The 15,604-nt window shown below is 34.2% G+C and overlaps 1 protein-coding gene across 1 annotated transcript; it reads right to left on the bottom strand.

Moving 5' to 3' along the window:
* Positions 1 to 1,699: 1,699 nt before the first annotated feature.
* LOC145572007 (uncharacterized) lies at positions 1,700 to 6,574 on the bottom strand. Its single transcript, XM_081631029.1, has 8 exons — positions 6,313 to 6,574; positions 4,490 to 4,570; positions 4,285 to 4,373; positions 4,130 to 4,204; positions 3,479 to 3,570; positions 3,288 to 3,383; positions 3,124 to 3,189; positions 1,700 to 2,467 (listed from the first exon to the last, which is right to left on the bottom strand). Exons 1-8 carry the CDS (start codon positions 6,433 to 6,435, stop codon positions 2,016 to 2,018), a joined length of 1,074 nt encoding a protein of 357 aa, XP_081487155.1. The 5' UTR covers positions 6,436 to 6,574; the 3' UTR covers positions 1,700 to 2,015.
* Between the last annotated feature and the right edge of the window lie 9,030 nt (positions 6,575 to 15,604).

Genomic DNA, 15,604 nt, shown 5'->3' with positions numbered 1-15,604 from the left:
ACTAAAGTCCGAATAATGGACACCCCTAAATGTGATCTAAATCCAAACCAAAAACTTTCCTATTATTATTTGACTTTCAACACATTATTATGATTTAAATATCATACAAACACTTTACTTTAGTTATCGATTTAGTCTTATTAACAAAAGGTTGATTACAATAGAACTTAGAGAAGTGTACATAAATTATTGATTACTATTCATTTACATAAGAGTATAATCCTCCTACCCTTATACCATTTGTTTGATCAATTATAGTTTAAGGTTCTTTTCTGTTCATCTTAATTTCAGTTGAGTTCTTTTCTTTTGCTAATTTATTTCAGTTCAGTTCAGTCCTAATCAGTTCAATTCAAACCTAAAAAACATGATTTAAATTTAGATTGAATCCGATTATATTTAGTGAGATATTAGGATCAAATTGGATTAAAAAATTGAAAATTGAATTTTACTTCGAACTTAAATGGATTTGATCTAAATCCAAACCAAAAAATTTCCTATTATTATTGTTATTATTTTTTTTGACTGGAAAAACTTTCCTATATTATTTTACTTTCAACACATTATTATGATTTAAACATCATACACACACTTTACTTTAGTTATCAATTTAGTCTTATTAACAAAAGGTTGATTACAATAGAACTTAGAGATGTGCACATAAACTATTGATTACAATTCAAATTTACATAAGAGTATAATCCTCCTACCCTTATACCATTTGTTTGATCAATTACAGTTTAAGGATATGTTCTATTCAGCTTAATTTTAGTTGAGTTCTTTTCTTTTGCTAATTTATTTCAGTTCAGTTCAGTTATTTTCAGTAAATCGAAACAGGTCCTAAATATGTAATTTTATGATATTCACAGTAACTTAGAGAAGATGGCGGTTATTGAATTTCAAAGATTACACACCACACTATGCCTAGAAACTAGACTTAGAAACAATTGACATTATGCCATTATTATGTAGTAGATAGATAGATAGATAGAAACTTGATGTTAAGGTAAGAGGAATACAGAATTGGACAAATAACTTGTTAAAGTGAGAAAATTGCAAACAGAGAGTAATATAATTATACTGCGGGTTTGAAGTATTGAATATACCGTATACAAGTAATACAACTACATGATTACGTTCACAAGTGTGAATTATTTCCGAACAGGGTAACAATTAGCAAAATGGTCTAATGCACAGACAATTTCATAGCATTACTTGTTACTGTTTCCCTTATCATAATACGGAATATATACAAACGTAACACACAAGAATTACTCGCCGTAAATTCTAAAAGGGCATTTGTTTGGCATGCATTCGGCACTCCATGTGAGCCAACAGTCAGTCAGTCACGGTATGTCATAAGTCATAACTCATAACTCATAAGCTTACATAAGACCAAGACATTATCAAGTATGTACTGAATCTGGACACGATTAGTGAACAGATTGCTTGAGCTTTCACGGAAAGTACATACAAAGTCAGAAAATTGTCATGAATGTAAAATCTAGACTGAAGGCAGTCCACATTCATGAAGATTAAATAAATCCATAAAATTCAGTCCCACCTCAGATAAGGACAGAGCTAACGGTTATTGTACCATGATAATCCATTTAGACATATAATTCATAGTGCAGGGTAAAAAAAATCAGACACAGAAAACAGAAAGCAGGAATTAATCGAAGAAAATGAAAGATAAATAACCTGGACAAAAAATTGCATTTTCTATAACACTACAGATTGAGGTCTGAATGAATTACAGAGGTAACTATTTCGAATACTTGCCTTTGGCTAAAAGATTAAATACCAGCAAACAGAAAACCAAGCCTTCTATAATTCATATATCATAGCGTTGCAAAAAGATACAAAACCTTATGCCAGTACCCAAGACAACACTAAAACAAATACTATCACTGCATCAAAGGCAAGTTTTTTTTCTTCATTCCATTCTGAACATAGTAAAGCACATTCAAGCCAAGGCAAGTAATTCACAATAATGGGAAAAGTAGGAAGACACACTTTTAAGCTTGATCACCATCTGCACCACTTTGAGAACGGCCTCCGATACGACCCCGACCCCGACCACGGCCCCCAAGACCATAGCCTCGGCCACCTTGAAACCTACCACCTCGATCACTTTGATAACCACCACCTCGACCACCTTGATACCCAACACCTCTACCACCTTGATACCCAACACCTCTACCACCTTGATAGCCACCACTACGATCACCTTGATACCCACCACCTTGATCTCCTTGATACCCACCACCCCGACCACCTTGATACCCACCGCCTCGACCACCTTGATACCCACCGCCTCGGCCACCTTGATAACCACCATCTCGATCTCCATGATACCTACTGTTTCGGCCTCCTGGCCCTCCTTGATACCCACCATCCCGACCTCCTTGATACCCACCATCTTGGCCTGCTTGATATCCACCATCTCGACTTACTTGATAACCACCATCTGTCACAAAATTTTTAAATACCATTGAGAATAGCATAGATGAGCATGCACTTATGCAGCCACATGAGTCAGATCCTCAAAAATCTCTATCAAGTAACTAGCAATTCCATTTGCATCACTTATGTAGTAAGCAAAGGAATCATATTGCTATAACACCCTTTAAGTTAAAAGAATCCACGGCTTCATGATAGTTGCAGGCGCACTCATCTCCCATAGATTTTTTCTTTAATCAACACTATTCCAGTTAAACAAGGTATGGCACAGCCAATACTTTGCTCAATTCACATTTTAAAACTACTAATTTCTCCAGCAAATGTACATAAATGAAATGGGATTTCTATCACCAAATCAGCATTACAGCACTCTAACAATCCCAGAACTACAAGAGTTTGGGGAACTGGTAAAAAAGTTTCTGCAGAAAATGTACATATGTGGAGATGGGAAATTTTATTAACCAAATCAGCATTACAGCCCACTCTCAATCCCCAAACAAAAGAGGGGGGGTTTGGGGAATTGGTTAAATATAAATATAAACAAAAGAGTGGTTATTATTTACAATTATTGATAGTGCAACTAAAATGCCATTGTTGCATAGGAGATTTTGGGATGCCAAGATGGTCATCTGATTCAAGGAAAATCAAACATATTATACTCACCATAATATCTCCCCCAGCCTCTACCTCGTCCACCTCCTCTGCCCCAGTTTGAGTACCCTCCATTATCTGCTTACAATCAATAAAGTAGATGTAATCAAAATTACAATCACAGGAAACAATAACAGCGTAATGCTTAAAGAACGTCACTAGTTCGAAGTTCATACCCTGGTATGATCCATAGCCACCCCTTCCCCAGTTCTGTCCTCGGCCTCTCCCTCTCCCTCTCCCTCTACCACGTCCACGTCCTCGGCCATATGATTCTATCCAAAAAAACGCCAAGAGAGTATCAGACAAACAGTGATTGAATGATGTATAGTAGTATAATCATACATTGGACGAACAATTAGCCTATTACCACCACGTTCTTGTCTAGGTTGAAGTTGCTGTTGCTGTTGCTGATAATAGTTTTGTTGTTTGGGCTGCTCATACTGGGATGGAGCTTGATACCTTCAAAACATAATATAATAAGAGCCATTAAGAGTAGAGTTGATGTAAAACCATATCAGGCAGGAAGCACCATAGCTCAGTATAGGCAAAAATAAGATGGAACATATAATGCTGGTTTATCAATCTAACTTAAAAATGAAAAAAAAAAAAAAAAAACCCAGACAGCACTGATCCTGTTAAACATGATGTACTGTACAACTAAACTGACCAATATGGATGAAGCTTACACTTAACTAGATGTACACTCAAGACTCAACTATATATAAACTGATCAGAGTAATTAAATTTTTTTAGTAACGACATGCAACCAGCTCTGGAGAAGAAGAGGGAGGGGGGGGGGGGGGGGGGGAATAAGCTGAATACAACTAAGTAATAATTAATACAAGAAATCCACATGACTGCTCCAGCGTCCCCTATCCTAGGGATAACCAATCAAAAAGTCATCCTTGAGTAGACAAAATATCAGATACCAGAAGTTCAGAGCACAAATAAGTACAGACAAGGAGGTCTCATAGGGAGCAAACTTCAATAATAAATTAAGAGGCAACAAATATAGTACCCTGGAGAGTTCTTATTTAGCTCGTTAGTTGACAGGGTGATAGAGATCATTGATACTTGACGCTCTGTTTCCACTCTGCGGAGATCCAAAAGCAATGATAAACACAGCAATACATCAAAAACAATAATGCGTACATGATCTGCAGTGAAACTTACGGTATTAGACCCTCTTCAATGGGTTCCCAGAAATCTGTAATGCTAACTGAACTGATGACAATGTCTTGATGCAAGTGGGGAATTCTCTTCTGCAATAGCAAACAACTTAGTACAGCTATTATAAAAACAGTGAACACCTTAAATTGTCAAAGAGAAGCTTAGAAGGGAATGACAGTCAAAGAATAGCTTAGAAGAGTATGCTAACCTTTATAATCTCTGAAATAGCAACAGTTTTGCTAATAGCCTGCCCCATGGCTTTCAAAACAATTTCTTTGGCATGCTTCTCCTGTAGAGTTTTCATAAGGTTTAATATGATTTGAGCAAAGGCACCTAGCACTATCGTAATAATATTATTTTTCCACCTTCATATGAAGTTATGAACTTTACAAAAACACCTTATACATAAGGTGAGCAATCACATCACAAATTTAAAAGGTGCAAAGTTGCAAACCTAGATCTAAACACCAGCAACAGATCATCACAAGAAAGAGCAACAACAAAGAAAAGGTAATATACAAGAGGTGTATAGCATTGATATGAAATGGCAATATGAACACCATCAGTGCTCCAGCAATCTACAACCAAACAAAAAAGTGCTCTATGCAGCATAATGAAGGGGGTAAATTTGATCGTGTTACACCGTGAGGGTTATACCTGAATCAAATGTGATAAGGCACTAAATCAACCACATTCAAAGAAAAGCACAGTTCTGAAACATCTGAATTATACTTCATTTAACACCCCCCCCCCCCCCCTCCCAAAAAAAATATATATATATATATATATATATATAGAATTACAGAGGAAATTCAGTTTCCTTCCATAGTTTCTTGATGAAAAGATCCACACGACAATGTAATTACTGAATCAGCTCTACAATAAACCAAACTGTCTTCCTGGTAAGAGGTCAGAACCATGATTTATGGTAGTCATAAACTCACAACTCTGATTAATATTAGGAGATATAACAATTGATCAAGAAAGTGGTCAACTTTCATGGAAGGGATGTGATCCCACTTATTCACATCTGAGAGTTTTTGGATGCGTCAGCAAGCGATTCAGCAATGGCAGACTCCTCTGACAGCAAACTCTTCGGTATACATCTATGCCATATCTCCTAATATTAATCAGAGTCATGTTAACCTCATAAATTCTTAACTTTCACTATCTATTTATACAAGGCACTAGTTTTGCGAGAGAACAAACTCCTAAAAGTAGTGATTCATGGGTCTACCCTAAAATAGATTTTTCCATTAAGAACAATATTCTAATCAGTTCACATTTCACCTCACTCACACAGACCCTCATCCTACAATCGCGATCACGAACCTCTGACAACATAATGACGGCATTGAGACATTTAATTGGAACAAAATCACACCCAATAATCACCTGAATATCGTTGTACTCTCAATACATCAAAACATAAAAACTCCATTCATATTACAAAACCTCGGCATTGTCCGATCAATACATACTCACCTCACTCTCACTAATACTCATCCTACAATCGCGAACACGGACCTCATTTAATTACCAAAATCACAATAATCACCTCACTCTCACTAATACTCATCCTACAACCGCTGTACTCTCAATACATCAAACATAATAACTCCATACAAATTACAAAACCTCAGCATTGTCTAATCAATACATATTCAGCTCACCCTCACTAATACTCATGCTACAATCGCTAACACGAACCTCAATTAATTCAAACCGAAATCACACTCTATAATCACCTGAAAATCGTTGCAATCTCACTACATTCACAACTATCCATTTCACTCATCATCCAAAAAACGCATAAAACAACAATAATCACAATACAATTACTCAACAAAAATTCCAAAAACCTCAGCATTGTCCAAATAGCGAGAATTACACCATCACAACAATATAAACGCTTGAAAAATCGGTGAATATCAACAAAAATCGGTCAAAAAATAGCAAAAAAAATCAGCAATTAAAACAGAAACAACGACAAAAACGACGAATCAAACAAAAAAAAAAAAAAAAGTTGACCTGAAGAAGAGTGGTGGCATAGCTGATGTAATTGCGAATGAGACCTTGAGTAGTGATGCGAATTTCGTTCTCGTTAATCGGAATTTCAGGCTTAGGTTTCTCAACTCTAGCGTATTTGTCCATTGTTGATGACGATTGAGGAGAGAGAAAGTGCGATTTGGAGGAGAGAGAAAGATGAACTCAACCAACCCTAAAACCCTTGAGGAGAGAGATTATGAACCCTAAAACCTCCAATCTCAAGTCGAAGCCCAATGGTCAGTTTTATTTTACTTTAATTTAATTTTTTTAAAGAAAAATTTATTATCCTAAATTTTTTAAATTTTTTTGGCATTTTTCAATGTGTGTATTTAGGTAGATTTTATTATTATCGTCATTTTGCGGATAAAGGAAGAGAGAACTTATCAAGTACATTGTGGTACAGATTACGAAGATAGTAAGGGGAAAAATGTGGGGTTTGGATTAGTTATGGTGCACGTGTACGGCTTAGATTGGTTGAGTGATGCAAAGAAGATTGGGCCTAAACTATAGCTTGGACTTTAGATACTCCATATATTTTGGGATTTTTGGAATCCCTTGGGATACTGGTCGTGAATATAGTCGAACGGTATTTGACACCTGCAAAACAACAAACATTTCGAATGTCGGAATAATCGCCTCCGGCAATCAAGTTTGTGATCGGAAAACGAAATAGTTTAGAGAGAGAAAGTAGAGAGAAGTTTGAGCTATCCTTTCGCATATTTCTAATTTAAAAATTACTATTATTTGTGGTCAAATTTGTTGTTGTTATAAATATTTAGTAACCGTGCCTTGCACGAAATTTAATCTAGTATATGGACATTTTAGAAACCACCAAATTATAAACTAGGGTTTAAACTTTGTCTGTGGCCAAAAGACCGTAGTGTTAGTATCTACGAAGTATATATCTATAGGTAACTATTTTATCATATATTTTTTTGCATATTATTAATTTGTCTAGTAATTTCATTATTTATTTATTACTATGATTAGCTATAAAGTTGCATTTCTTCTAGAAACTTTTATATACTTCGTATCAATTATTAGTTAGTTAGAAAATCGAGCTTGGTTCGGAAACAATCTAATATGATAAACCTCCGAAATATCTAGCTATTTTATGAGGGTTTACTAGTCAAGTAGTAGCACTCCTAAGGTCATGTCTCATAGTTTAGACCAGGGATTAAGTCCTCATCCAGTAAAAACAAAAGATGCACGCTAAGTTGAGTTTATAGGTGAGCCCTAAAAGAGACAATAGATAGAAATTTCAAATTAAGTACAAGAACTATAATACTTCGTGAAATATAAATCTCTAGCTATAAAGTGACGATAATTTGAAGCATTCAAAGCAACTTAAATATAAAAATGAAATAAAAATAATACGAATGTGTAATAATTTTAATATATACGAGTTATCTCGAATCAATACACTACTTTAACATAGTCCATATGCTCTCCTAAATTTACGGAGTTATAAGAAAAACACATATATCAAGCATTCAACCAGTTTTAATTGTAGACACCTAAACGAACTCAAATCACTATATTATGCTTTTAAAAAAAATCACTAAATTATGGAGTATATATAGTATCCACTTAATCACTTATGCATATTCAAAATAAATTAGTCTTTTTATGTATCTAAAGACATATTCTGATTAACTGAACTGAACTGAATTTATTGGAGCTGAACTGAATATTTTATATAAGAAGGAAATTAAGAACTAAACTGAACTGAAAATAAGCTGAAGAAAACATGGCCTAAATTAGTAACATAATTATTTGTTTCACTTGCAACTTTTGCAATTTAGGAATGTATTTTCATATAATTATTGATTTCTCCAATATCTAAAATTGAGCATAAATTTAAAGTAAGGTCCACTCTTAGGCCTCGTTTAGTAAAAGGGGTTCAACAATAGTTGTGATTTTGGGTAGGGACAAAAAGGTGGAGAATCATGTGGTTGGATTAAGATGGTATGCTCAGATATACCAAAAGGTTTACTTCTTTATTGAGGCAGGAATTGTTTGCCTTCATATTTGATTTGATGTTTCTTGTACTATTTTCTTGGCATTTAATACTCGTTTTATCATTAATATTCTTATAATGAGAGAAACGTGATATTTCTCCTCATATAACTTGTGAATTGTGATGTATATTTATGCTTAGAATTAATCCTTTCTTGCTAGTGGTTTTTATTTTCAACTTATAAGAGGGGGGATCTTATTATTAAAACAATACAAAGATGATAATATTCAAAGAATTGCTTAGAAAGTATGAGAATATCTTGGATGAATGATGTTTACGCTCATTTATTGTAGTTAGGAAATTAAAGCAACTAATAGCTCTATAACTTTCAATCCTTAGGTCAGTGAGGTCACAACACAAGTTACATAATACGAGTAATTTAATTTGCAAAAATTCAATTAATTCGTTTATTAACCACAATTATAATCTGTCTATATTGTAATAAAAGTGATAAGAACTTATACTATTTAAAAAATACTTCTCTAAGTCATAAAGACCTACTACCTCGGTTTTTTATTAGTTGACACGTTTTGACTTTAGTATTATTCACTCACTCTCCGATCCTCTGACCGGGTTTTGTGCTTTATACCTAATGAAAAATATAATCACGTGGGATCTTGTTAGATTCGTCACGATATATATTTTCAAAATATTAACTTTTTATAATTTTTGTTTGTCGATAATTAAAGATATTAATGGTTAAATTTGTGTATTGGCAAACGTGACTAAAGAAACGCATCAACTTAAAAAAAAACGGAGAAAGTATTAATCACTAATAAATCCCAAAAATATTGAATTCAAGTACTCTTCAAGGTCAAACTGTCAAAGAACGGTTAGGAGAATCAAAAAGTTAGTACTTTAATAGAGCATAGTTTAAGTTAATTTTTTTTTTAAGCTAAGATCCAGCTGTTACTTAAAAAAGACAAGCTTAAAGCCTTAAACTAGTACTCCGTATTAATTTATTATTACTTACATACATACATATAGATTATCCATGTAAAAGTCAACTTAATTGGTGGTTAAGATTAGTTAGTGGACGATTTGGTAGTGTGGAACATTCTAGTGCATGTTCTGGACCTTCCCACTAATTGAACATCAATATTTTTACAAAAATGAGTGGCCCAATTGGCCCATATATCATGTAATTAATCATGTTAGTTGTTATTGGGCCATGAGTTTGTGTCATTACTTAGTAGGCCCAATAATAGTATTTTATACTCCGTAAGAGGTCCACGCATTTCACGCTCTAGAAGATCCAAACATAATTGCATATCAGCAACTTTTGTTTCATGTACAGTTTGATAATTAAGCATGTCAAATTTGATTAAACTTTAGTTTATTAGAAATTTATTGTTCCATTTAGCTATCATTAAGGCTTTAAATAATCCCCGTACTATGTAGTATTAATTTTGGACAATGTGAAAAAAACCGTGTTCTTATCTAATGATATTTCTATCTGTTACATATATTTTCCAATATCATATATCTCTAACATTATCGAACTCTTACAAAAACTTGCTATGGACATTCGTGCAAAACATCCGTGAGTCCTAAGGCATGTTGATCATAGTTTCAATTGTTTCACAACACGAGGCTGGGTTGGCCTATGATTTTGATATCAGTGCGTGGAGACGGGTTTACTAAGCTGCAGGCTACTCAACAGCAACAACAAAGTCGTAGTTCCAAAAGAATTTGGGTAGTTGTATGTAGGGCTCTAGTAGGGGAAAATTTGCTACTTCAGCTCTGGCCTCACGGAGGTTGAATCGCTTCTGCAGTACCTCTTGCAGGGCTACCGGTTGCAGTCTTGAGCCGTGGCCACAGGCCAACATAAGGGTTCAATCGTCTTCCTAAGATTTTAATCTTGCAACTCCACCCAACCCTAGCTAGCTTGGTGAAAGAACCAACTAGCTTAGTTTGTACATTCTAAGACTAGTAATCCTGCACATATCAGTATTCAGTAGCATCACACAATAATACTACTTATTATGTATCTTATGCAACCTGACTGAACAATTTAAGTGTAAGGATCTTTGTCATATACCGTGTATAGCTCATGGGCCTATATATGTACAAGCCCTAATCTCTACTCTTAGGTTGTATATATATATTGTGCATACCGTAATAGTGTAATAAAATACACAGAAAACTATTCACTCTAATTATCCTCTCTAATTTGACACACAAGTGAAAGAAATATATATGGTACAAAGAAATAGGACAAAGTGATAAAATCTTCAAGTGATGGATCGTTGTTACAAGGAAAAGTTATTGAAAATCATCTTATAAAAACCAATTTTTATTGAAAACCATTTTATAATTTTTTTTTTGGTCAAAGCACACCTGTTTTAAAATGTTTTTTGTTAAGTCCCACACTCCCACCGCTTCCCGTAATTTCTTGAGAGGAGTTACAAACTTACGAGAGGGAATGAATGGAGGAAAAGGGAGGAAAAATAAAAGAAAAGTGGGGTTAAGCGGGTCACATGAGGTGCATATATATGCTAGTCAACGCCGAAAATACAAGTTAATACTCAGAAATCGAGGAGTGGTGGGAAAGAAGACAATGAATGGAATGGTCCGACAGTCGTTCTAGAAGATCTACTTAGTCTTAGTTCAGCTAGTCCAATAATTAGATCACCGCGAGCGAAGCTGCTCTAGGTGGGAAGTGGAGAAGTTCAAGAGAAATTCATTCTTTTCAGGTCAGAATCTGATTGATTTTGCCCTCCTTCAAGTGGTATACCCTTGGCTAACAACCGACATGTGAGATTGTATTTTAGAGATTGTCTCGGGGAAGAAAGGAACCGAGAGAGCAGAAGAACTTGATCTTAAACTTATTTACATATGCTATTTTAATATCAGCTTTTTACTTTGGGGGTTGATTTCAACAAAATTTGGTTTTTATAAGATGGTTTCAACAAAAAAAAAATTAAATAGGTGTGCTTTGACAAAAAAAAAATTATAAAATACTTTTCAACAAAATTTGGTTTTTATAAGATGGTTTTCAACAAATTTTCCTTGTTACAAAGATTTTTGAGTATTTATTTGAACAATTTTACCAGCAATTCTCTGTGGAGTAGCGGGTGAGACTTATCAACTAACAACAGACATGACACGAAATAGCGTAGTTCAAGCCTAACACATCAAATTTTGACTATGGAGAACTTCACTACTTGTACTAAATGGTTACATATTTTCGAAAATAAAAAGGGTTTCATTAGAATTGGAAGGTCTGTATTTGACAGTAACAGGGTTACATTTTGGAATTGAATCCTATACTCTATATATAGTACTAGTGGTTGACACCGAGATGATTTAGAATTTCTATAGTTGATTAAACCATGGTTCATCATACGTCGTCTCTACCACAAACTTGGGTGAACTATGCTATGGTGGTGTGCGCGACTTGCATGTAGCCATTCTCATATCACATGCTGATAACCAGTTCAAGAATATGTCATGAATGCATCGGTACTACGTATCTAGATTAGGTTTACAATTAATTTGTGATGGATGTAGTAAAGTTGTAAACTGTAAAGTATTTGAGTTTACGCGTTAGAAAGTTGTTTAGTGTGTTAATTAATGGAGTTTACTTTGTGAAGTGATGCCAAAAATAGAGCTTAAAAGATATGGCAATAAAACATGAAAACAACTAACTATCTAACCTTGTCCTAATTCACTACTTGATAAAGTTTTTTAAATCTTAAATAACATTGCTTATTAGAAAGGAGGAAAGGAATAGGGAATATTACCACCGTAAACACCGGTTCAAATATTCAACCATATGATTATAAAGCAACAACGCAACCCTAAATCACTCAAAAAGAATTAACCTTTGGAATCTTTAACGGTTTATAACTTTACCAATAAACTTTTTGATTAAGAAATAGAAAAAACAAGATTAAATAATCAATACGAGAGGGCCAACAAGTACATTCATACATACCATCTTTGCATATAAACTATAGTTTACATTTTTGGGTTTTGAGGGAACATCATAGTAGGCCTTTATAACAAAAGTGACTTCGTTCGTTTGTTGCAACAAATTTCAATATTGACAGTAAATTGCATAGGAAAAGATGAAATGTGTCGCATCATTTTAGAATTTTACGAGGTTTGAAATTATAGAACATATAGAAAAAGGATCCTTAGCTTTAATTTGTTGATATATAAAAAGGAAACACGGGATGATATTATTGTCATCTACTAAACATTTTTTCTTTTCGGTATTTTGACAACATACAATAGTTAACTTATCTACTCCGAATCAAACAAGACCACACATGCATATTTTTAGAGATGGAAACTAGCTTATATATATCCTTTGTAATTGAACTATAATATCTATATATGTATTTGATGGTATATATGAATACGGAAAATTTATACGAGTAATAAACTTTAGAATAATAGAATTACCTTTAGAGTATGTTCTCATTGACTGAATTGAGCTGAACTGAACTAAAATGAACTTATTAGAGCTGAACTGGACTGAACTGAATATTTTATTAAAGAAGGAAATTAAGATAAGAACTGAACTGAACTGAACTTATTAGAGCTGAGCTGAACTGAAATGAAAATAATCTGATGAGAACATGCCCTTATTTCATATGTTAACTACATATGAAGTGTATATACTCGTATATCAACCTTAATAGAATATGCATGCATGAAGATAGTGAGCTAGCTTGCTTAATGATCCAAATTAAAATATGCTATTTCTAATTCTCATATTTCTTAGCTTTCTGATCTCTAATATATACTCCTTACACAATTACAGTACTTATATTCACATGTAACGATTGATCAAAAGTCAAGAAAGTAATCCGAAACTCTAGAAGCAACAAATTAGAATCATAAAAGAGTTGAAAAATTAGCAAATTTCATGAATTTAGCTATCTTTCTAGTACGTCATTATTTCAATCCTTAAGAATTTTTGGTATGATTAGATTGGAGTACTATGCTCATGATGATAGACAGCTCATTCATAGCCAGGCTGCATCATCGAAGATCCGGGTGACCGGGTCGATAGGTTTTGTATACATCGATTTATTGTTTACAACATGCTTAGTCACCTAAACCGCAAACAAACCAACAATCATCAAATTGTTTATACAAAGTATGTTATTTGCGATGTATAAGTGTACAATATACAATAAGCTCATTGTATATAAGTTTTGTAGAGTGCCTACGACGACACGATATAGTGATATATATTTTATGACTTGATGCAAGCAATATTTCATACATAAAATCATACGTACGTACAGTGCAAGTATATACTTCCTCACATACATAACATCATAGACTTAGATTTGTTCTCGAACTGAACAACATCTAAGGTAAGATATTAAGCTAGATGCATAATTAATATACTTCGTAGATTATCTATACAAACCCTAACTTGTAGGTTAAAGATTATGATATAATATATTCTTAATTAATGAACAAGGCATCGATCATATAGATGGATACGACTTGCCCAATATAAATTTTATCATGAAATAATATTAATTCAATATCAATTTATTAAGAACATATGTTAATTAAGATCGAGTTCAAACAATCATTGTATCACACAAGAAAAAAAATAAAAATAATGATAACAAAACTTCATAATTCCAGAAATCAAAGGTAATACAAACAAATCAAGGGTAAAATCAAAGAAAATTAAACAAGCAATAATAAGGTGTATACTTATCAAATGACTTTGTTTCAAATTAATACAAAAAAACACGCGATTACAATTAATCAAAAGTCACACGACATAAAAAAAAACATAGTAATAGTAATAATAACAATACAGAAAAAAAGATTAAAACTTAATTTTGACGAAGATCTTGTAAAAAGGATTTAGATCTACCTAATTAAACAAAACAAAAAAAAACCCCAATTAGCAAGATTAATAGCTAACTAGGGCTAATTAACGTACAAACAATCGGACCAAGATGCTTGATTCCCCGTGATGAGCAACTAGCAACTCAAAAGATAGAAAGAAATATTTGAGAGAATAAAGCTCTATTTAATTTCTTCAATTTTGTTGTGTTTGTTGCTTCAAATAGTAAGAAGAATAATCATCATGTTGTTGCTCTTCTTGTTGTCAACGATGATAATAAGGATTTGTGTAGGTGTGTTCGAGGAGGAGGTTGAAACAGCGATAGTAACAATAGCAGTACAGGACGATTATTTGAAGACAGGGGGAGTACGACGAGATGAGGAGGATAGTTGTTCCGGATAAGTTCCGATACCGAGATGTCTTGGGGTTGGTAAAGGTTTACCGTCCAATTTGGTACCTGCACAGTCAGCACAGATAATCTAGCCCGGGGGTTATCCAGGAATAACCGCTCCGATGCTAAAGTTAGTAATCTGAGGAGGAAGGTTTGAAGAGAGAGAAGGTGTAGAGAGAGAGAGAGATTGTACCTGGAACATGAAAATATGGCTGGGTATATATAGGGGGATAACCAAGCAGGTGCCACATATCCCTATAGGTGGCGCACCGACTTCATTGGTGGCGCACCGACCTTATAGGTGGCAGGTGCCTGCGTGGTTTTAAGCTGGTCTCCACGCGGCCGAGAAACCGGCTATTGTGGATGCTAAGCTAGTTTACTAATCGTGCATATAATTTGTAACATTAACGTGTTTATCGGCCAAATAGCTTCTTTGTCGGTATTATCCCATACAACTAGCCCCCCAAGTGGGGACGTTGACAAGAAGGCAACGTTCGCACTTAACGGCAATATGTGTATGTATTGAGTTAAAAACTTTCGAGGTGGCCCCCAAAGTGGAGATAAAAAATCTCCGATTTACCGCCAAAGTGAGCAAAGGACCGATAGTGCTATGCTCACACCAAAATAAGTACTGGAGATAAAAAATCTCCAATTTAGCCCCCAAAGTGAGCAAAGGACCGATAGTGCTATGCTCACACCAAAATAAGTGCTGGAGATAAAAAATCTCCGATTTGGCCCCCAAAGTGGGAAACGTACCGGTAGGCCACTTTGCGTTAAGTATTTCTTTTAGGAATTGTTATGGGCGGGAAAAATTGAAAATAATCAAAAAGTAGAGGGGCACGTGTCAGACGTCGAGCGACTCTTGATGAAGAGGTGCTTTAATCCTCATCGTTGGATTTCATGCACCAAATGTCACATCAAAAAACTGTTCATTGGGGGTATAAATAAGGAATTCCAACAGTTCTTTCATTTCATCTTAATATTTGCTAAGGTTTTCGCTAAAAATTCTCAATCAAAGTTCTAGTTTTCTATG

Source organism: Chenopodium album, chromosome 12 (genome assembly GCF_948465745.1).
Source record: "Chenopodium album chromosome 12, dcCheAlbu1.1, whole genome shotgun sequence".
Taxonomy (NCBI): domain Eukaryota; kingdom Viridiplantae; phylum Streptophyta; class Magnoliopsida; order Caryophyllales; family Amaranthaceae; genus Chenopodium; species Chenopodium album.
The sequence above is the reverse complement of the archived record's forward strand: the minus strand, read 5'-3'. Positions and strand labels throughout refer to the sequence as shown.